The sequence below is a fragment of the Hylobates moloch genome, unplaced genomic scaffold (genome assembly GCF_009828535.3).
Source record: "Hylobates moloch isolate HMO894 unplaced genomic scaffold, HMol_V3 SCAFFOLD_14, whole genome shotgun sequence".
In the NCBI taxonomy this organism is placed as follows: Eukaryota; Metazoa; Chordata; class Mammalia; order Primates; family Hylobatidae; genus Hylobates; species Hylobates moloch.
The window spans coordinates 95,929,475-95,953,270 of NW_026652289.1; the positions used below are offsets into that span (position 1 = coordinate 95,929,475).

Genomic DNA, 23,796 nt, shown 5'->3' on the forward strand with positions numbered 1-23,796 from the left:
CGGCCGGGAGCCGCCTGTTGATCGCCGCGCTCGCCCCGGCCGCGGCGCCGCCCCTGCTCTCCCGGCCCCGCTCCACCGGGGCTGACGGACTGACGGCCAGCACAGCCGGCTCCGGGATGAGCGCACGGACTGGTGAGCGCGCCGGGGGGCGGGTGGGGCCTGCTCTGGCCAGCCGGTGTCTGCAGCGCGGTGGCCGCCGTGCCCTCCCTGCCCGCGGGAGGATGCTCCGCGACATGGGCGCTCGGCCAGGCGGGCGCGCAGAGCCGGGCCACCTCTCGCCTCCCGGCCCGGTCGGCTGCGCCGAGAGACCAGGCGCTGCGCCAGGGCGGGAGGCGCCCGCCGGGGTGTGGGTCCTGCGCCCCGCACTGCGGTGCCGCAGCCTCTGCAGCCCGCTGGGCCGCAGCGGGGAGGGCGCGGTCTCCTGTCCTCCCGGGCTGCGGGGCTGTGGTCTTCCACTCCGGGCTTTGTTCCCCCACTTTTCCCCTTGCTGTGCATGTTCGATGAGCTCCTGGAGTGGTATGCATCTCCCTGCTTCGTTCCGCAGGCGATGGGGAGGGGTGGACTGGCCGGCGTCTTTCCTGAGGTCGCTGGAGCTGTCACTCGCAGGGCGTTTCAGCCTCCCAGAAAGCGGCCTCGTGCGGATCCTCGAGAACCTTATTATTATTGTTATTACTTTTCTGGTTAAAGTAATGGTAGTATGTGCTCCCTTGAGGCTTCCTAAATTTTCCCTGTTGACCTGCGGAAATGAAGGTGGATTTTTAAAACAGTAATAAAAGGCTCCTAGTGGGAATTTTTAGAGTATTCAGAGGTAGGAAGGTGATGCCATCACAATGCAAAATAGCAGTGAAGGAGGCCGTGCTTGCTGCAGCTGCGTCTGTGCCCATTACATATCTGAATCACGAGGCATTTAGGACGGGAATGAAAAGAAGATCGGGGGAGGTGTTTTAAAAACCAGGTTCTCCTCTTAGCTCGACCTTTCAGGAGCTGAGGGACCTGAGCAAGTCCCTCCACCTCTCTGGGCCTCTGCATTTAAAGGGGCGTTTGGGCTAAATGATTTGTAAACCTCTGTTCTTCCAAGATTTTCCCCTCTCAGGGAACTGAAAAGATGAGAGTGTTTCTGTTTAACAGCACTACAAAAAGCCGAATTGTGACAACAAGCGCCTCTGCCCTAGTGAGGAGGAAAGATTTTTCAGAGCTTCAGCAATCTGATTTTTTTTTAAGATAAAACTGATTTTCTCTATCTACTCTCTTCAGTCTAATCCAATAAATACGCATTGCAATCATTTTAATTTTTGTAAGGTACTGTACATTGGTGAGCAACAAAATGATGGGGTTTGTTTTTGCCTTTAATTTGCTGAAGGTGAAGTGATAGGATCAGCAGATAAAGGATTAGTGGCTCCCTAGGGCTGGGCATGAGTAGTCAAATGTGGTCAGCATGGAGGTCGGGGTGGAAGCCCCAGCAAGAAGTAACCGGAATGTATATACACAGAAAAGAGAAGATGCGTACTGATGGATCATTGTTTGAAAAAGAAATACACAATAGAAGGAATGAGAGAATCAGGAACTCGGCGCTCTGCAAACCTAACATAACAGTTGAATAAGAAAAGGACTTACCAACTGGTCCAAAACCTTTGAGTGAAAGGTGGTTGGGGAATAGGATTTTCATATTATTTTGAAGTATCTCCCCACAGGTTACTCTGGGAAAATTTGTCCTTACAGTGGAGAAATTAGGAGGTCACCACTGGAACCAAATGACCAAGTTTAGCAGCATCTACTGTGAGTCTCCCGCTGTGAAGCAATAAAGAGGCATAATTTCACCTCTGTAGTGTTCCTCCAAAAAGACTTGGGGATGGGGCAGAGCAAATGGGAGCAACTATTGTAAGTTAAAATACTCAAGTGATACAACAGTGAATTGGGATGTGTGAACTTTGAATCCTAGATGAGAAAAAAAAAAGCTATAAAAGACAATTTGGAGATAGATGGGGATGTTTGAATATGGATTGCATGTTACATGATATTACGGAATTGGTGTTAATTTTCTTAGGTGCAATAATGGTTCATTCTTGTGGTTACATAGACCAGACAATCCCTATTCTTTGGAGATGTGGATATTGGAGGTGAAGTGTCATGACATCTGCAACTTTCAGCTGTGTCAGAAAAAAAAAAAAAGTACAGGGGTAGCAGAACAAGTTCAGGAACATAGCAAATGTGGCAGAATGATGACGGTTGGTGAATCAAGAAGAAAACAAATGTTTATTGTACTATTCTTTTAACTTTTCTATAGATTTGAACTTTAAGAAATGGGGGAAGTCAATAAAATAAATAAGTAAATGAAGAGAAAGTGTTGTAGAAGACGGGGTGGTTCGTGACAAACAGCTGCAGTGAATCTGTGGGGAATTTCTTGGCTTCACCTTCCCAAATTGAAATCACCTATTGGAGGTGTGAGTGTGTGTGTGTGTGTGTGTGTGTGTGGGGGGTGGTGTTCCCATTTTTGGTTTATCTTGGCTACTCTCAATCATTTATGCTTAAGATACCCCATCCTCTAGCTTCAACTTCAAAGTATTAGTAATTCCCCATACCTAAGAAATGCTAGCCCTACCCAAGAACCATCCCGAAAGTGCTGTCCCTTTCCTCTCTATGTCCGAGATCTGTGTCAGTGTGTAAGGAAGTTTGAGAACGCAGGCAGTGGTTCATTTTGTTTTGGGTTAGGGAAATGTTGGGGGGAAAATGATTTAGCTTTGTGATAGGACAGAAGTTTTGGGGCTTCCTCTCATTCCCTTGTGTGTAAATCATATAGAATCAAATGTTTTCCTTATAGATTTTAAGTGGTTCAAAGGGGTTCATAGAAGGCATGTGCAGAAGAGACTTCCTGTTACCAGACCACGAAACAGAATCAACTCTTACAACACTTAATCTCTGACACGGAATCCCTTGCTGCAAAGATATTTTTGCTTTACCTGGATTGTATGTGTTTATGTATACATGAAAATACTAATTTAAAGTATACATATTTACTTGCATGAATGTCTGTGTGTACCTGTGAATCTCTCAGTCAGTATTCCCCAAAATACATAGAATGTTAATGGGTTACAAGAAAAAGAAATTGCCTAGCCAGATGTGGAAAACACTAAACAAAGCTGGACAAGTTGGTTTATTCTTGACTTTACAGAGCCTTTCATGGGTTAATGTAAATGGGGTGGGAATGTCCATAGGATGTGATATGTAATGTTTCCCAAACTGTGTGCAAAAATAAAAAATGAAAAATATCTTGAGGGGCTATCGTTACATGGAACCACCTTTGAGAAACTGCCTTTAATGCATTTTTGAGTGAAAGGTCAGGACATATGATTAAATGTGTAAGTTGTAAGTATTTGTGCTTCACATTACCTACAGATTAGAATTCAAATTTCAGTTTCTGGTTTTAATGGATCATAACAATTTGACCCCAGTCTACTTTTTCATCCTAAATTTCCCAACTTTCTTCCTAGTCCTTTGTTGTAGTCCTTTGCTTAGTCCTTTGTTGTATACTATGAACCATTTTTATTTTCAGCACACCAAAAAGTCAATTCTACGTAACTTTAAGGCTTCGTGGTTGTGTAATATGAGATGCGCTCTTCTGCTATGGCTCTTCCATGGACTGAGATAGCCACCTTTCCTCCCAAAGCCTTTTTGAGTTCCTTGGCCTTGGTCTTATGTTTCAGCACAGCCTTCCTTAAAGCTGTGATTTCTTGCTATTTCTGCTTTTATGATTTGCCATCCTGTTTTGGCATCAAGGCTGCCCCGCTAATTACCTCTTTCACATGTGTCGGTGTTCCTGGGTTCTCTTGGTGACAGCTAGGTAGGATGGGGATGAGAAGGTCAGCTCCAGGACTGTGAGTGGCAGGAGCTCACGAAACAGGGCCCAAGGCCAGCCATGCCAAGCCTGGACATGAGGAGAAAGGAGACAAGCTGGGGCACAAGCCCTAAGAAAGGACCAGGAGGTCCCTCGTCAGAGTGGTTAGAGGAGTGTGGAGTACAGTGAGCTGGGCTGCTATTCAAGCAGTGTGCATGGGGACAACTGTCCTCATTGTTGATAAACAACCATTCTGATTGGGCAGTGTCCATTCTATACCAGTTGTTAAATGTTTTGCGCATCATCTAGGTAAGCACTCACAAGTCAGGGTGCGCACAGCATCCATAAGTCATTACAAAGCCTGGATCAAAACCTAGCTGGTATAAAATGCCAAAGAAAGAGACAAGATGAGTGAGTCAAAGACCTCATAAGCAAGCAGAAGAAAGGAGGGCATATGAATCAAAAGACAAAAAGCAGGAAACCCGGTGCCAATCAGGAAGTTAGAAGAAGCCCGTAAGTTCCCAAAGGCAAGAGGAAGGACATGGTTAAAAGCAACAGGCAGTTAAAAACCAGAAAGGCACAGATCTCCAAGTGGAAGGCAAGGAGACAAATAGAGGTCAAGCAACAGGAACTCCTCTAAAAACAGAAAAGAAGGCCAAGCACAGGGACAAGGCAACAGCGGGAAATAGGACCCGCCATGAGAATTAGAAACCAAGAGGCAGGCTGGGCAGACAGCAAGACTTTTTGGCTTTTTGACCACTTCCTGCCCAGGTGGAAATCTATCTCGTAGCTTGGCCAGCTTACACTATGGTGGCTTTCTACACCTGGCAACGCTGACCTGCAGCTCTTACAGGTTCTGCCTCTTTATATTCAGCAGATCTTGATGGGGAAAACAGAGGAAAAGAACACCCAAAAAACGAGATTATTCCACAACCAAGGACGAAAGAAAAATAGATTTGACTGAGGGTTTGCGCTTGCTAGACACTGTGCCTAATACATACATGGTCACCTTAAGTGTCACCTCAGCCTTCTGAGATAAGCACTGTTCTTTGCATGTTTTACTGAGGAAGGAACAGAGGTTTGGAGAGGTTGTCACTGCACACATATCTGCACCATCAGACCTTGGGTTGGTTAACTCCAAGGCCCGTGCTTTTAGTCTTCTGTGTTGTTCTAACCTTAGACGGGAGCAGTCCCTAGTGGGCACCTTGTTTTTCAAGTGTGATTTATGCTTTGGCAAGTTTGTGTTGTAAGATTGGGAAATACGAGCTCTGCATTCTAGTAATATCTGCTCCTCTTTACTCTTTCAGCTTGTTCCTTCCCATTGCCGTACCATATTTCTGACTGAGACTTCTCCTTATCCCGCTTCATTCTGTCCTTCATCCTCTGCAAGTATTTCCCAGAATATGTAGAAGCCTTTTAGTTGCTTTAAAATAAAACAAACTTAACTGGCCCATCTTCAAATAGCTACATTACAAAACAGGCCATTGCTGTTATATTTGCCCAGCAGCCAGAAATGAATTAAATATCTAGGATCAATTCATGTTTTGTTGGAGGATACACTGATATGCAGATTGTGTTCTAATTTACTAGTTTTAGAAAATGCGGATTTGGATCTGGTAAAAATCGGTGTACTAATTGTTTAAAATTATGAAATATTGAAGATATATTAAAAAGAATAAAGAGGGCTGAGCGTGGTGGCTCACGCCTGTAATCCCACACTTTGGGAGGCCAAGGCGGGTGGATCACCTGTGATCAGGAGCTCGAGACCAGCCTGGCCAACATGGTGAAACCCCGTCTCTACTAAAAATACAAAAATTAGCCGGGCGTGGTGGCGGGCGCCTGTAGTCCCAGCTACTCTACTTGGGAGGCTGAGGCAGGAGAATGGCGTGAACCCGGGAGGCAGAGCTTGCAGTGAGCGGAGATCGCACCACTGCATTCCAGCCTGGGCGACAGAGAGAGACTCCGTCTCAAAAAAAAAAAAAAAAAAAAAAAAAAAAAGCCATACTCCTTATTTTCCTTCCCAAGGCTTGTATATTTGGATAATAGGAAGAGTTATTTAAGGACCCAAGTCATGCTTCCATCAGCTCAAGTCTTTAATCCTATTTTCCATTTTCCTAACTGGCTCCTGTGCTTGCCCACCGGGACTCCTGGAAGCCTTGTTAGGCATTTGCTTCACTCCAGCGTGTACATTAGCATCGTATTGCCTGTTAAATGCTTGCCATGGGACAAACACACCGCTGGAGGGGAGGCTGTAGCAGTGCTTTGCTGACTTCCCACTGCAGCATTGCTAACAGGAAGGGAAGACAAATGGGAGCCCTTGGGCAGCCTTGGTGGGGGCAAAAGCAGACCAGCCATGAGCTGGAAAAGCTTTGATTTGACTTTAAAAGCTATGAGAATGCTGCATTCTCCTCCACAGTATTTCTATATTTGTTTTTAAAAAATACAGCCTGGGCAATGTAGCGAGACCCTATCTCTACAAAATATTTAAAAACTAGCTGAGTATAGTGGCACACACCTGTAGTCTCAGCTGGGGTCAAGGGAGGTGGGGGGACTATTGAGGCAAGAGGTTCACTTAAGCTCAGGAGTACAAGGCTGCAGTGAGCTATGATCACACCATTGCACTCCAGCCTGGGGAACAGAATGAGACCCTATTTCTAATAATAATAATAACTATCTTTTCCCCAAATCTTCAAATCAAAGTTGTGCTCCAGGAGGATGCAAGGTTTTTTTTTCTCCTCTGACTTTGAGACCCCCGGTACATTGATACAACATAGGCAATTTGTTTTAACAGCTATGTTACATAGTATTAACATGTTCTTTTAGTTAATTAATGTATTTTCCTACTGAAGTATGACATGGCACTTGTCTTCTGGGAGTTCGTAGTGTAGCTGGAGAGAGAAACATACATGCAACATACATGAAAAGATAGCAAGATACATCAAATTGGTGATGTAGGCATACAAATTTAGAGGAAGGAACAACTTCTGTGGGCTTAGATGATCTCAGAAAGCTCCATCACAGGGAGAGGAAGCAGTGGATAGAGTGGAATGAGCTCTGGACCTGCGGGTTCATTTGAACTCATTTCTTTCACATTACATTTGTTACACAGTATTTATTGGATACCTACTTCAGATCAAGAACTGTGCTGGGAGTCAGGATTTTATCAGTGAATAAAATCCCCCTCCCTCACAGAGATTAGCAAGGAAAATAGAGATAAAGCAAGTAGTTGTAATAAAGCCAAGAACAGATATGATTAAAGGGGTAGCATGGAGATGGGGAGTGACCCAGACCTTGTCTCCAGATCCAAACAAGGCTTCCCTGAAGAAGTGAAGCTTGCATGAGACCAGGGGATGAATAGGATAGCAGTCAGCCAGAGGGGAGTGGTGTGAGAGTGTTCTGAGTAGAGAGAACAACATAAGGCATGATCCAGGCATTGGAAGTGGGCCAGGAGGCTGGAGCCAGGAGGAGATGGGGAGTGCAGCACAGGATGAGGCTGATGAGGATGACAGAAGACAGACTGAATTTGAATCTTATCCTCAAGGCAGCAGAAGCCACTGGAGGATTTTAAGTAACTAGAGAAGAGTTGTTTAACTCTGTGCTCACTTTGGCCATTTGTATGGCAAATGGATCAGAGGGGGATAAGGCTGAATGTGGGCAATGCAGATGAGTGAAGTAGGTGGATTCTCAACACATTTAGGTAAGGACAGGATTTGGTGATTGATGGCTGGAAAAGAGACAAGGGAGAGAAGATGTCAAGGATGGCTCCCTGGTTTTTCGGCCAGTTTCCTGAAATGGGGGATTCTGGAGGAGGAAAGATGATGAGAGCACTTCTGACATATTCGAGGTGTCTGAGGCAGCCACAGAGAGATGTGGATTAGGCAGATGGAAATATAGGGGCCTAACCCTCAGGAACAAAGTCTAGGATGAAGATACAGATTTTGGAGTCTCCTGGATATATATTATAATTAAAATTTTGGAGGCAGATGAGTTCCTTCAGAGAGAATATGTAGTGTGGAAGTAGAAGAATTTATAAGATGAGATCTTGAAGAATGCCAGTATTTAAGGTGGAGGAAGAAGAATTGCTAAAAGAGACCAAAAAGAAATGGTCAGAGAAATAGGAGAAAAACCATCTATGTTGCTGGATTGGGCAATCTTTAAGGCCTCTCTCAGCTCTGACATTCTGTGGTCCTGCAGAACTGGGATCTGAGCCAGGTCTCAAGAGCAGAGCGCATAGATAGGCCATGAGAATAGAGAACAGCATTCCAAGTAATATTATTATATCAGCCAGCATCCCAACAAGAAACAGGGGATACACTCAAACTGAGTAACTCGAGAAAAATTTAATAAAGAGGCTATTTACAAAGATGGGGGGAGGATTTAGGGAATCCAACAAGGCAGAACTCTGGCACCAGCTGCACAAGGACCCCTTACCACCCAAGGCCTGAGGCCAGCCAGGGGCAGGCAGCTGTATCGAGAGGGCTGCCTCTTGGGAGATGTGACCTTCTGGACCCAACCTCCCCCTCCCCTGCTCTCCAGTTTCCTGCTAGTGCCCCCTGTGGGCCAAACAGAAGCCAGATAAGAAGGGAACCCATTGATACAGTCTAAATAGATCGTCTTCCTGGAGCACAGAGCAGCAGGGGAGTGGATGTGGAGGGGCAAACAGAAGATAGCCAGAACAATCATCCTGGAAAATGGAAGTATTTTGGTAAGAGGGTGTGTTCATTCCCTATTGCTGCTGTAACAAATTAGCATAAATCCAGTGGCTTCAAACAATACAAATTTATTCTTATTGTTGTGGAAATTAGAAGTCTGAAACACATGTCACTGGGCTAAAATCAAGGTGTCACAGGACTGTATTCCTTTCTGAAGGCCCTAGGGAAGAATCCTTGTCCTTGCCCTTCCCACCCTCCAGAGGCTGCCCACATCCCTTGGCTCATGGCCCCTTCCACCATCTTCAAAGCAAAAAAATTGCATGACACTGACTCTTCTGCCTTCCTCTTCCAGCTTTTAAGAGTCCTTTGGCTTACATTGGCACACCCAGATCATCCAAAATGTCTTTCTATTTTTAAATCTTTAATCTGGGCTGGGCGTAGTGGCTCACGCCTGTAATCCCAGCACTTTGGGAGGCCGAGGTGGGTGGATCACTTGAGATCAGGTGCCCAAGATGAGCCTGGGCAACATGGTGAAACCCCATCTCTACTAAAAATACAAAAAATTAGCTGGGTGTGGTGGTACATGCCTGTAATCACAGCTACTCTGGAGGCTGAGGCAGGAGAATTGCTTGAACCAGGGAGGCGGAGGTTGCAGTGAACCGAGGTCGTGCCATTGCACTCCAGCCTGGGCAACAAGAGCAAAACTCTGTCTCAAAAAAAGAAGAAAATCCTTAATACTTAATCTAATCACAACTCATTTGTTTTGCCATGTGAAGTAACATATAGATGTGAGGAATAGGAGGAGGACATACTTAGGTGGCCATGATTCTGCCTACCACAGAGAGCAAATAAGCCATTTTAGCTGAAGTGGGCTCCCCAGGAAAGTAATGAGAGAGAAAACAGGAAGTGCAGGTTAAAGCCAAATCATAGGAGCTTTGGAGCTAGGTTGTCTGGATTTCATTCTGTAGACAAGAGGGAGCCGTTGTAAGTTCTTAACCAGGGAAGTGGCTTGTTAGCAGTGTTGAAAAAAATGATCCAATTATAGTGTTCTGGGTAGCTTACAGGGAAAAACAGAAATCTTTCAAGATGCAATCAGAGTAGTCCAGGCATGAAGGAACAAAAGGCTGAAACAAGAGTGAAAAGAAGGGGTGGTGTGAAAAATGTTGTGCAATAAGGACCTGCAGGAGGTGCTGACCGGCTGGACTCAGAAAAAAGTGGGAGAATCTGAAGCTGGTCTGAGTGTTGGGAGTGTCCAACTGGTAGATTAATCTAGACAACAACTCTGTTTTAGAGAAAAATTGGGAGTTTAGGTTTAGTTACAGAATCCAGCAATGGAAGTCCAAATAGAGGCTGGGCACTGTGGCTCATGCCTGTAATTCCAGTACTTTGGGAGGCTGAGGCAGGAGGATTGCTTGAGCCCAGGAATTCAAGACCAGCCTGGGCAATATAGTAAGACCTCATCTCTGCAAAAAAGAAAAAAAAATTTAATTAACTGGGCGTGGTGACATGCACCTGTAGACCCAGCTACTCGGGAGGCTGAGGCAGGAAAATGTCATGAACCCAGGAGGCAGAGCTTGCAGTGAGCCAAGATTGCGCCACTGCACTCCAGCCTGGGTTGAGAGTGTGACTCCATCTCAAAAAAAAAAAAAAAAATACAAATTTTTGGCTGGGCACAGTGGCTCATACCTGTAATTCTGGCACTTCGGTAGGCCAAGCTGGGAGGATCGTTTGAACACAGGAGTTGGAGACCAGCCTGGACAACATAGTGAGATCCTGTATCTTCAAAAAAAAAAAAAAAAAAAAATAGCCAGGCATGGTGGTGCACACCTGTAGTCCTAGCTACTCAGGAGACTGATGTGGGAGAATCGCTGAAGCCCAAGAGGTCAAGGCTGCAATGAGTTGTAATGACACACAACTGAACTCAAGCCTGGGCAACAGAGTGAGACCGTGTCTCAGAAAATAATAATAATTTTTACTTTATCGAAAGAGCTGTTTTCGACTTCCACATAGGTTTTTTGAAATCTTTTTTACTGAAGTGTAAATGGCATACAATAAAGTGCACATATTTCAAGTGTACAGTTTGATAAGGTTTGACATATGCATGTGTGTGTGAAGCCATCACCACAATCAAGGTAGTAAACATATGCAACATCCCCAGAAGGTTCCCCATGCCCCTATGTCATTCCTCTCATCAGCCCCTCCCACCTCTCTCCCATGCCTAAGCAACTCTGATTTCTTTCTGTCATATAAATTAGTTCACATGTTCTAAAATTTTAGATAAATGGAATCCTGCAGTATACATTCTTTTTGGTCTTTTTTCTCTCATTATAATTATTTTGAGGTTCATCCATGTTTTTATGTACGTCAATAGTTCATTCCCTTTTATTGCTGAGAAGTATTCCATTATGTGGATATACGACAATTTGTTTATTTTTATTTATTTATTTAGGGACAGGATCGTACTCTGTTGCCCAGGCTGGAGTGCAGTGGTGCAATCATAGCTCACTGCAGCCTCGACCTCCTGGCTCAAGCAATTCTCCCACCCCAACCTCCCGAATAACTGGGACTACAGTCATGTGCCACCATGCCCAGCTAATTAAAAAAAAAAATTGTACAAATGGGGTCTCACTGTGTTGCCCAGGCTGGTCTCAAATTCCTGGGCTCAAGAAATCCTCCTGCCTCAGCCTCCCAAGGCATTGGGACTACAGGCGTGAGCCACTGCACCTGGTCACAATTTGTCTTTTATTCATTTACTATCATTCAGATTGTTTTCAATTTTTGGCAATTACAAATAAATGTGCTATGAATATACATGGATTTTTAAAATCATATCTCTTTCCTGTGCGTACATAAAAAGGGGAAATGTAAGTGAAATGCATTCATTAGTTGATATTCTTAAAACTTCACAGTCAGAGTCCGACATTTTAGATCACTATTTTACTTATCCATATCTAGTTCTTTTCCGCATAATAATTTCCTCTGTGCCATCGAGTGGTAATTTAAAAAATCTGTAAAAAAACAAAACTAAAACTAAAAGCCATTGAACTGGGCACTTAAACTCACTCTGTGATTATGTGGAACTATCCTAATCTGGACCTCTCTTTGGGAGTGCTGCTAAACATACCTGCATTGTCACCTCGCCACGATTGTCTGCTTTCTAAATTTTAAAAGAGTATTCCACAGTGGTCCCTGGGATTTCCTTCCAAGTCCTTTACATCCACTCTGCTAGTTTTGAAGCTGGTGCTTTTGATATTTAGGTATATACAAGCAATGACAAGTACATTTTTACTACTGCTGGGACAACAGTAATTGTAGGACACCATCAATTCTAAGACACATCTCAATTTCAGAATGTTAAATGTGGCAAAGTGTGCATTTTAGAATCCATTAAGTAGGGTGGTTCAACCAATTCATTTGATGGATAAGGGCCTGGAAGATGCCATCCTTGTCCTGTGTGGTGCAGTAGGTTAGTGGTAGCTGGCACCGGAACAAAGTGTATAGGATCCAATTGGTTTCTCTGACTTTAGTAGGATTTTTGTTTGTTTGTTTACTAGAATATAGTTATTAAAGCTTTAAAAAAAAAAAAAAAGGAGGGCTGGGAGACCTCATCTCTAAAAAAAAAAAAAAAATTAAAAATTAGCTAGGCATCGTGGCACATGCCTGTAGTCCCTGGCGTGGTGGTGCACACTTGCCATCCCAGCTACTCCAGAGGTTGAGGTGGGAGGATCACTTGAGCCCAGGAGGTGGAGGTTGCAGTGAGCCGAGATGGTACCACTGCATTCCAGCCTGGGCAACAGAGGGAGACCCTACCTCTAAATTAATAAATAAGAAGGTGAGCTAATGGAAAAGAGCGTTGCATTGCATGTGAAAGGGGTATCGACACAGAAACCACAAATCTGAACATTGGGAGCAGTTGAATTCACAAAGGAAAGGGAACACTATTCTAATAGCCCTTAAGAGGCCCACCTGCAGCCAGTCTCGTTCCATGCCAACTCATTCTTCATTCTTATGATTTGAACTCATAAAAAAAGATTGACGTGCTCAGATCACTCCCCTACTTTAAGAAGCTGCGGTGGCTTGCCATTCCCAACAGAATAAAGTTCAGGTCCCTTAGCAAGGCACAGAAAGAAGGCCCTTCACAGATGTCCCATCCTCGTCTTTAGTTCCTTCCTCTCCTTTCCTCCATGAATCCCCCTCTCTAGCCACGCCACCTGCTCTACCAGCATATCATTTACTGTCTTATCCTGCACCCCTTTGTGCTGTTCCCTTTTCCTAGAATGACACTTGCCCATTCATATCCACCTTATGACCTCTTCCTTCAATGCTCAAACACAGCCTCTTTTTCAGTTTCCCCTCAAACTTCCCCCACTTACTCAGTGATTATTTTCCCATGTGTTTTCAAACCTACTTTAAACATTATGTCTAATACTTATGGCATTATTGCTGTTTGTGTGAGAGTCTCACTAAGCTGTGATCTTGGGGAGAGGGGGCACTTTGATAAATATAATTTTTTTTTTTTGAGACAGAGTCTCACTCTGTCACCCAGGCTGGAGTGCAGTGATGCCATCTCAGCACTGCAACCTCTGCCTCCCAGGTTCAAGCAATTCTCCTGCCTCAGCCTCCCAAGTGGCTGGGACTACAGGCACATGCCAACCGCACCCAGCTAATTTTTGTATTTTTAGTAGAGATGGGGTTTCACCATATTGGTCAGGCTGGTGTCAAACTCCTGACCTCAGGTGATCCACCTGCCTCGGCCTCCCAAAGTGCTGGGATTACAGGCATGAGCCAATGTGCCCGGCCTCCTCATGTGTTTTTAAACCTACTTTATACATTACGTCTAATACTTATGCCATTATTGCTATTTGTGTGCCTGTCTCACTAAGCTGTGATCTTCTTGGGGAAAGGGGGCATATCTTGTTTATCTTTGTATTTCTGTTTGCTGGAACTATGCCTGGCAAATAGTAGGTATATAACAAATATTTATTGGCCTGAAAGATGTGATTGGTGGTAATACTAAGGAGAAACACAGTCAGTGGAGTACATTACTGTTTCCTGAATGAGTATCATCTTTCAAAGGAAGATCTGTAGAATCCTCTGCAAGGAGAAAGGGATTGAGTAAAAATTGCATTTTGAGTGAAAATTTAGAAGTGAGATGGTATAAAAAATAAAGGTTGAGAGAAGAACGGCCTGGGGGTATAAAGAATGAATAGGTAGAACAAAAGGGAAATGGGACTAGAAATAGAGTGGAAAACAAAGCAAGGAGAAAAAGAGAGAGAGTGATCATGTGGCCAGGATTTTAGAATCGCACTTAGTTTAATTGCAGTGGAGTTACTGGATAATGCTTTCTCACACAGACGTTCCAAACCCTCGTTCCTGAGTGAATCCCATTTTGTATTCTTCACACCACTCTCTCCCTGAAAAGACACAAGTATGCTTCTTACAACTGCCTTACAATTAGTGCATTGTTCTCCCCTGTTTTTCTATGGAGAGCCAGGGAAGGCAGAGTAGTATAATGGAAAAGCACCCACTATGCTGGGAATCAGAAGGCGGGGCTCACCCATCCCAGCTCTGTGACCTCGAGCAAGGCAGTAGGCCACTGTCACCTCAGAACTGTCATCTATAAAATGGGAATGATAATATCGGCATGGGCTTCCTCACAGGATTGTTGTAAAGATCAAAATAAGTGAAATATGGGAAAACACTTTGTAAGCTGTCAGGTTGCTCTGCAAATGGAGGGAATATTACCTTTTTGTTGAATTATTCGTTCAATACAGTAGGCTCCATTGGAGGCATACTTCTGTCTCCTGTTAATAAGTCCTGTTTACAGGATGGAGATTATTTTTTATTGTGTTTCTTTTTTATTAACAGTATTCTGAAGTCTCAGGAAACTGGACCATTGAAATGTGCATGGCCCATATGAAAGGCATATAAGAAGCCATGGCACTCCCCTTTCAAAAAGAGCTGGAGAAATACAAGAACATTGATGAAGATGAGCTTCTTGGCAAACTCTCAGAAGAGGAACTGAAACAGTTGGAAAATGTTCTAGATGACCTAGATCCCGAGGTTAGTGACATGGAACTGAAGCAGAGTGGTTAATGATAGTATGGATAAATGGCATGGCTTGGTCCTTAGACAATGGTAGAAATCCCTTAGCTCTGAATGCACATTTTCTTTTCTTCCTCCGATTGGTTCTGGGTCACCTGTGTTTACAAATTCATAGAGAACCTCATAGCCACTACAGTGTGATACAGCAAATGTATTTCTCAAAAACCAGCCCATTGTAAATGGGGGGAAATATTTTCCATTGGTTGAGAAAGGACTAGTCTGGTTTAGGGGAAAAAGAAGGAAAGAGGAAAAGAGAGCAAATCTTACTGAGTTTTTTCTGAGTCATATATTTCTCTGGGCACAGAAGCCCTCGAGGTAAACTTTATTAACCCCTAGACATGGAGAGGTAATTTATATAAGATTCCACACTGGTAAGTGTCAGAGATGGTATTTAAACCAGACTTTTAGCCCCAAATGCAGATTTTTTTTTTTTTTTTTTTTTGAGACAGTCTCACTCTGTCACCCAGGCTGGAGTGCAGTGGCAATATCTCGGCTCACTGCAACCTCTGCCTCCCAGATTCAAGCGATTCTTCTGCCTCAGCCTCCCAAGTAGCTGGAATTATAGACACACGCCACCATGCCTGGCTGATTTTTGTATTTTTAGTAGAGACGGTGTTTCACCAGGTTGGCCATGTTGGTCTCGAATTCCTGATCTCAGGTGATCTGCCCACCTCAGCCTCCCAAAGTACTGGGATTATAGGCCTAAGCCACCACACCCAGCCCCAAATGCAGATTTTTAAAAATATCTCATTTCTTTCAAATGCACAAATAATGTGAACTCTTTGATGAACTTACAACAATGAATAGATTAGACTGACTATAATCATGATACCAAGTTCATTTCAATGGAGTTTCTAATGTTTTTATGAGTTCTTGAAAAGCTAAGTCGCTTGTTATATTGTTTGATTGGCAAGCACTTCTTCAGACCTGCTGGTATGATCTTAAACTTAGAATTAGCAGTACTTTTATAAAAAAAGATATGCTGGAAATTGCTATGTGTAATTTTTTAAATAAAAAGTCAATTATGGTAAAAAAAAAAAAAAAAAAGAATTGGAGCCATCCAAAATAGTGATTTTACCATAAATGAAAATGTAACTAAAACAAAATTATTTATATGGTATTCTGATATGTCAGATACTTTAGATATGGTATTTACTTTTAAAAATACAGATATTCTGTTGTTGTTGTTTTTTAACTTAAGGAAGGAATCTGAAAGCTTTATCAAGCAGGCATTAACATCGTCATAGTATTTACTTATCAGCTTGGCTGCTTCTGCAGGAGAGGGGTTCCCCATGTCAGCTCCTTGTTAGAGTCTCATGTTTCTGCCTGGGAGCACCTTGGGTGCAGCCCTAGCCAAACCTAAGCATGATCTACAAGGAAAGAGGTCTTTTGCCTCCATGTGTTAGGAGGCAGCTTCAGAAGACTCAGAGGCTGCTCTAGCCATTTATGCGCTGCTTGAGCTCATTGGGAGCCCCCTCTCAGCGCTGAACATTATAACAAGTAGGGCCTCAGAGGCGTCCCAGAGCCCCCAGCCCTCAGCTCACACGCACATTCTGCATAGGTATCCTTCCTGCTTCCCCAGCACATAGTGAGTGGGGGTAGAAGAGGAACTAGCAAAGTACAGGCCGGCAGACGTCTTCCTTCCTGCTCACACCTCTGTCTTGTCAGAGTGCCATGCTACCGGCTGGATTTCGACAGAAAGACCAGACACAGAAGGCAGCCACTGGCCCCTTTGACCGCGAGCACCTCCTCATGTACCTGGAGAAGGAGGCTTTGGAACAGAAAGACAGAGAGGACTTTGTGCCCTTCACTGGAGAAAAGAAAGGTAAGGACCACAGGCAGAGCATCTTGGAACAGAGGCACTCTCTTTTTTTTTTGGAACAGAGGCACTCTTAATTAAGATTACCTCTTTTTATTTTATTGTCATGGAGGATCAAGCAAAGGAACTGTCCCTGAAATGGGAAATAAGCCCATGAACTGGATTCAGTGTTAAAAAGAATCATGGCTGCTAGACATATGTCATTCTACATTGGGCTAAACCCATAGGATATGTAACACCAAGAGTGAACCCTAATGGAAACTGTGGACATTGGGTGATAATGATGTGTCCATGACGGTTCATCAGTTGTAATATATGTATCGCTGTGGTATAGGATGCCATTAGTCGGGGGAGGATGAGTTGGGGAGAGTACATTGAAAGAAAAAAGAAACATGATCAAATATGTAGGCTGACTACTTATGGTGTGATAGTTCTCAAATTAGTTTAGTGAAAAAATCTTGAACCCCAAAGAAAGTTTTGAAAATGTGAGGCGGTGTCATGCCTGAGAGTTTCCTAGGCACTGGCGTGTTTCTCTTAGCCTGGTGCTTTACCAACTTCAGAAGTCCGTCAAGGCCTTCTGCTCCATGTCCGGGATGGCTCTAGCACTGCACCCCTAAACTTAGAGGCTACCATTAAAGTCTAGTGCAGTCATTCATGCATCCATCATCTACTGAGTGCCTCCTCTGTGCGGAGCCTTGTGGCCAAATGCTAGAGCCACAGGCAAATAAGACCCTGCCCTGCCCTCAAGGAGCTTGTAGTCTAGTGAGAGAAACAGGATGACAGAGCTAGGAGGGCTGTGAGGAGCAAGGAGTTGTTTTTCCATGCCAGGATTGAGCTCTGAGCCAAGAATAGGAAACCCTCCTCCTTAGCTCCCGACCCTGTGCTCTCCTTGGGAGGAAGAGTGACTATCAATAGCCTGGCCAGCTTCCTCAGCTATAGACAGTGACTTGAGCCCTAAGATTCTAATGGAATAATTGATAACCTCACAGCAACTACAATCTTTTTATAATACAAATCAGATCATGTCGGCTGGGCGCAGTGGCTCACACCTGTAATTTCTGCACTTTGGGAGGCTGAGGCAGGAGAATCACTTGAGCCCAGGAGTTCAAGACCAGCCTGGGAAACATGGCAAAACCCCATCTCTACAAAAAATACAAAAATTAGCCAAGCATGATGGCACACCCGTGTTCCCAGTTACTTAGGAGCTGATATGGGAGGATCGCTTGAACCCAGGAGGTCAAAGCTGCAGTGAGCCGTGATCATGCCACTGCACTACAGCTTGGGCAACAGAGTGGAACCCTGTCTCAAAATAAATAAACAAACAAACAAACCAAATCTTGGCATTTCCCTTCTTAAAGTCTCAAATCCTTACTGTGGTCTTTAAAGTAGATATAGCCTCCATCCAGCTCTCTACCTGCAGGTGGCCTTCCCTTGCTAATCCTCAGCCCCCACTGTCTTCATTCACTTCCCTGAACCTGCTCAGTTCTTTTCCTCTCTCAGGCTGGTCTTCTCATGGACTCTTCCTTCTGACTCATGTCGCCATTTTTTACATCCTAAGGGTCTCAGCTTAAATTTCAGGTACTCAGGCTTTCTCTGACCTCTCTTCTTTCTATCATGACAGCTACTTATTGCTTTCACAGCACTGTAACATTGTTCATCACTTTACTTACTTTGGTTTTTGCATGTTTTCATGTGATAGGGTCTTTTTTTTATCCTGGCACAGAAACTGGCATGGGAGGCACTTGATAAACATGGATTCAAGTGAATGGCATCTCAGAAATCTGTACTGCAGCAGTGAGAGCAGGAGCATCCAGCTCCTAGTTGGCATGAGGCAGAGTGCTACTGCCTTGTCTCACATAATGCCGAGGCTACCCTCTGTATTGTGCACATTCAGTGGATCACGCACCATTGAGAATGTCATTAAGAAAGTAAAATTGGGCCACATGCAGTGGCTCACACCTGTAATCCCAGCACTTTGGGAGGCTGAGGTGGAAGGATCCCATGAACCCAGGAGTTCAGGATTGCCATGAGCTATGATCCTGCCACTGCACTCCAGCCTGGGTGATAAAGTGAGATCCTGTCTCCAAAAAAATAATAAATAAATAGAGTAATAGTGAACAGTGACAAACCAGGCAAATAATCAAGGATTACTGTGAAAATATGGATCTGTTTCTGTAGCAGCATAGTTGCTATTGGACTAATTTAATTGTGAAAAAAATTATAATGTCAAATCTTCAATAAAGTCCCAATTAACATCAAGTAGTGACAGCATAATAAGGGGAAAGCTGTTATCTTTTGTTCTTAGTGTAGAGGTCTGAGGAGTGGCTATGGTAAATTATCTCATGATCAAGATTAATCTCCAGATGGTTGGTGGGGGAGTTAGGAACTTAGGAGCTGTCTGAGTAATAGAGATATAAAAGGGATATACGGTTGCATAGTGTAGCTTAGGAGAAGGTTGAGAAGTAGCACAACTGAATAAAGTGAGCAGGGAGCAAGTATTCTAATCAGAGCAGCAGAGCAGAGTGAAGAGTATGCAGGGGCCCTAGGAGGACCAGTGAGCCATCCAGGAGCAGCGGGAGGCTGATATGAGGTCCTCAAGAGAGGCTGCACAACTGCAGTTCTGAATACTATGTACTGGCTCACCTCAGGTTCCTGGGCTACATTTTACTCTGGTGCAGAGCTTTGCTTAGAACTTGTTATTTGGTTGAACCTCCAGGAATGGATCTGCATCAGCAGTTCTCCTGAATACCAATAGCTGTGTACCTCGTGTTTAGTACCAGGAAAGAGGAACTTAGAAAATCTTATATTAGGTTGGGCATGCCTGTAATCCCAGCACTTTGGGAGGCCAAGGCAGGAGGACTGCTTGAGCCCAGAAGGTCAAGGTTACAGTGAGTTATGATTGCACTACTGCACTCCAGCCTGGGTGACGGAGTGAGACCCTGTCTTTAAAAACAAACAAATAAAGAAAGAAATCCTATTTTGACTCTAGACCTAAGATCATCTTGGCCAGAAAGAAAATGTTTCAGGCCATAGATGCTAGGAATGTTAAGTCTGAGATGAGCCCCAGTATTTGAGATGTTATTGATTGGTTGATTTCTTTTTCCATTTTCTATCTTCTGGCCATCCTCCTAATTTGTTTCCCAGTGTATTTTCCTGCTTTCTGAGAAATGTGATGGCTAAAGTGATCCCAAGGCAGGAAGTAGGGTGCATGTCAGTGATAACGACCTTGTTGCCAGGATGCCCCAGACTGACCACAAGCAGTGCCTTTCTTTCCTGTCTTTGGAGTGCCCAGCTCTGACACACTCCTGTTTGCTTATCCAGCCATTTAACAATATGGTAAAACAGGAAATACACAGCCCTTGTAATCAGGGAACTCTCCTGGAGGGTTCTCATGCATGAGGGTTATTGACTTTGGGTTGGACCCTTTCCTTTCCCATAGGAGTGGGATAAGCCAGGCTAGCCAAGGAGACCTGGAGAGAACTTGCGTCCCAATGGGCTGAAACTGGAGCGAGATGAGCCTTTAGGGAACTCTGTAGATCAAAATGGAAGAGAACAACTTCAAAGATTATGCCCCAAAAGTCAGAGCAGCTTCAAAAAAGAGAGAAACCAAGAGTCAAAAGCTGTGAAGAATTAGAAAGGAATATGAATGCGCTGGGATGTTTTGATCATGGCTCTAGAATGTCCATGGTGCACGTGTGGGATGTGGATGTGTTGGCCTGGCTCAAAGTTAGGAGCAGTAACTGTGCCATCCTCCTGGGTACAGCAATGTTATTTCATCAGTCCAGAAGTTTGAGCTGGGAGTTAGGGAATAGATATCAGCATTTTCAGAAGTGAGTGGGGCACAAAATAAATGGAATCTGACTGACAGGATGAAGTGGGAGATGGTGGCAGAGGATGCATCTGTGGGAAACACAGAATGTCTTGCTGCTTACAGACCCCCACTATCTCCAAGTATAGTGACCCTGATTTTTCCTTACAATCATGCCTGCTTTGGTGACTCTAGAGAGGTGCCTATGTCCCCAGGTCACTACACTAGCCCACCTGACCCCAGATATGGCATGCTAGTTGTCTGCATTCCCGATTTAGAGGGAGCACTCCAGGGGATCACCAGTTCGTTACTCAGGAACTCCTGGTGCTGTTTAGACGAACCTGCCCCTAATATTTGCAGGGTCCAAGGCAAGAATACAAATAGAAGCCCACATTACACATTTTCCAAATATTTTAAAGCTAACAAACCATTAAAATATGTTGTATCCTCCTTTAGATATACCTAGAAGGCCAGTATTCTTGGACTTCCAAGAGTTCCATGCAAGGATATTGATCTGTCCCACACTGCCAGGGCCTCAAACACACATGTTGGACACCCAAGCCCACATATCCAAGCTTCATCCAGGCTCCCCCACAAATAGCCTCCCCTTGACCTGGGGGTACACACCCAGCAGCGTGACCTGCCTTCTGGAGGACAGACATGGGAAGGGGCTTATGGAGGCCCTAGAGGCAGGCTCAGGGCTCTTTGGGCAAGGCATTCCAGGGTCCTAGGTACCTGAAGTGTGGTCTAGAAAGTGGCGTATATGCTGGATGGGAATATCCCTTTGGCCTCATGGTTTCTCCCCTGGAGGGGAGAGGTGCAGCCACAGGAAGAGTATGGGGTCCTCTAAAGTGCACGACTCAGGGCAGGGCCTCTCCTGCCCAGACCCAAGGGCAGTACTGCCAATAGGAGAGGGGTAGAAGCCACCATTTCCCTCTGTGTTTAAGGACTATAGTCTCAGATCTCTGTGTGGCAGAATGCAGCATTCCTCCTCCAGTGTTCCTTCCCTCTGACAGTGACTTACTGATGTTGGCACCATCCTGGCAATCCAGGAATCTCAGTTGGATATGAACTGGCGTAATCATATGGGTCTCAATGGCCAGAACTGCATTCTCTGCTCAGTCAACTTACCCTACCAATAAGGCAGTAGTACTCAATATTTTCGTTTTTCTTCTGATTTAAAGGGAGAGTCTTCATCCCTAAAGAAAAGCCTATAGAAACTCGTAAAGAAGAAAAAGTGACCCTTGACCCAGAACTGGAAGAAGCTTTGGCCAGTGCCTCTGACACCGAACTCTATGATCTTGCAGGTTAGTCCTGAACTCTGGGAACTTTCCTGTCTGGCTCTGTGACCTCCTGGCATGCACTGGCACCCATGGCAGCAGCCTTTGAGCTTCTCTTAGGTAGGAGAATGGCAGGTTGACACCAGCCATTATGAAACTGTAAGTCTTGATGCAGGTGACTTAACCTCTCTGAGCAAATGTTATTTTGCTCTATTTCAGCTGCAAATAATACCCATCTCACAAAACTCAAAAGTTACTGTGAGAAATTAAAGCAAACAAATATGAAGGAGTGTTGAGAATTTAAAGAATAAAACAACAGCTCTTTTGCTTTCTAAGAAGCTTTCACATTTGGCATTTTATCATCACAACATTTCTATGAAGTTCTTGTTCATCCCACAGTCATTGTTCCATTTTGATTCAGAAAACGCTAAGAGGTCTGTTAGCCTTCTAGTCTTAACAATAGCAACATGATAATAATTATTATTATTTAAAATGCAGATAGAAAAAGGTCAAAGAGTACAAAAGAATGTGTAATGAAAAGTAAGTCTCTCGACCTTAATTACCTAGGCCCACTCCCATGTCTTGTATAGCCGTCAAGAAAGATTTTCTGCATCTACCAGTAGATTTATACATTAGATCTTCCTTCTACATACCCAGGGTTATTAGATCACCACAGGATAGAGGTGCTTTAAAAACCAGTCCACAGCTTTGGCAAGAATTTTTATTCCATTGGAAGACATAGAATAATCACCTCTTTCCTCCCGGGAGAACCAGCCTTATTCTAATATGTACCAGCCACCCCAATTGCATTTTCATTCCTTCTGTGATGATGTCAGGAAGTTCTCGTGTTTGTGAACTTAATATTGACCGTATTGACCACTGCAGAAGTTGAGGCACTGGCGTCACCTGGTGAAGAAGGTGTTTTGCACCCACTGGTCTTAGCCCTGGGGTTGCTGTGGAGGGATCCTGTTATGGCTACTGCTCCTCCCTGGGTTGCCTCATGGTCTTTACCAGAATTGCCCAGAGGGACAATGCGGGGCTGAACTTGAATTCCCAGGAAATGCCTTGAGAAAGGAAAAAGAGAAAAACACCAATTATTTGGAAGATATTAGATCCTGAAATTCATACAGTAAAACCAGAGAGAGAATCCAAATAGAAAACTGTCCTTGTTCATCCTTACTCAGCTTCCCTCCCTCGTCCTGTGTTCCCTAGGAATTCAGAAGGAAGCCTGGCTGGGGGTGTTGGCAGCATCTTCTCTAGGGTGGGCCCTTCTGGAAAATTGAAGGCAGCCCCATGGGCAGATGGGCTGGCAGCCATTGAGTTTTAGATAAGAAGGAGTGTCGGCATAGTGCCCATGTTATTGTGGCAGATAGAGAGCAGGCAGAAAGTTCTTCAAGGGAGTGGTAGTTGACCTGCAAAACAGCACCTCTTAGACTGGCTGGGTGTCAGTGTGGTCACCATCCAGAGTCTAGTTCCCAGCCCTAAACTGTGGGAGCTCTGGACTGGAAATTTGATCTTATCAGTATATATAGAAGCAGTCAGATTGGAGCAAAGTGGTGGGAACTGATCCATTAGCCCAATTCACAGATAACAGATAAAAATGAAAACCTGGCAATGGGAGCCAAATTAGAAGTTACTTGGTGAGCATAGGGCCACAGCAAGAAGATATGTTTGTTGTGTGGCCTCAGTGTTTATCAAATGGGACACCTTCTTCTTCTCCTGTCCCCTTCACAGAGATACAGTGACAAATTCTTTTTTTTTCTTTTTTTTTTTTGAGATGGAGTCTCACTCTGTCACCGAGGCTGGAGTGCAGTGGCACAATCTCGGCTCACTGCAACCTCCGCCCCCCGAGTTCAAGCGATTCTCCTGCCTCAGCCTCCCAAGTAGCTGGGATTACAGGTGCCCGCCACCACGCCCAGCTAATTTTTGTATTTTTTGTAGAGACAGGGCTTCGCCATGTTGGCCAGGATGGTCTCGATTTCTTGACTTTGTGATCCGCCCACCTCTGCCTCCCAAAGTGCTGAGATTACAGGCATGAGTCATCGTGCCCGGCCCACAGTGACAAATTCTTATTTATTTAACAAGAATTTGTAAAGCACTTAGAACAGTGCCTGACACATAGAAAGTCATTTGATCTTGGTAATAAAGTATAATTATTATCCCTGTTTTACAGATGAGGAAACGGAGACTCAGGCATTTAACAACTTCCCAAGTCACACAGTTTAACGTGGTCAGAGACAGGATTCTTGACTGCTCCCAAGTCCCCGTCTTCACCAGGTCCTTGCTGGCTCTGACCATTT

General features: G+C 44.4%; 1 protein-coding gene across 2 annotated transcripts in view; it reads left to right on the forward strand.

The window, feature by feature from the left end:
- Window positions 1–23,796, forward strand: part of TMOD2 (tropomodulin 2) — a 57,065-nt gene continuing 33,269 nt past the window's right edge. For both annotated transcript variants that reach the window (XM_032174321.2, XM_058427485.1), the window contains exons 1-4: window positions 1–132; window positions 14,353–14,547; window positions 16,258–16,414; window positions 21,401–21,523. In XM_032174321.2, the coding sequence (XP_032030212.1) occupies window positions 14,422–14,547; window positions 16,258–16,414; window positions 21,401–21,523 (406 nt within the window). In that variant the 5' untranslated portion in view covers window positions 1–132; window positions 14,353–14,421. The remainder of the gene's footprint in view (window positions 133–14,352; window positions 14,548–16,257; window positions 16,415–21,400; window positions 21,524–23,796) is intronic.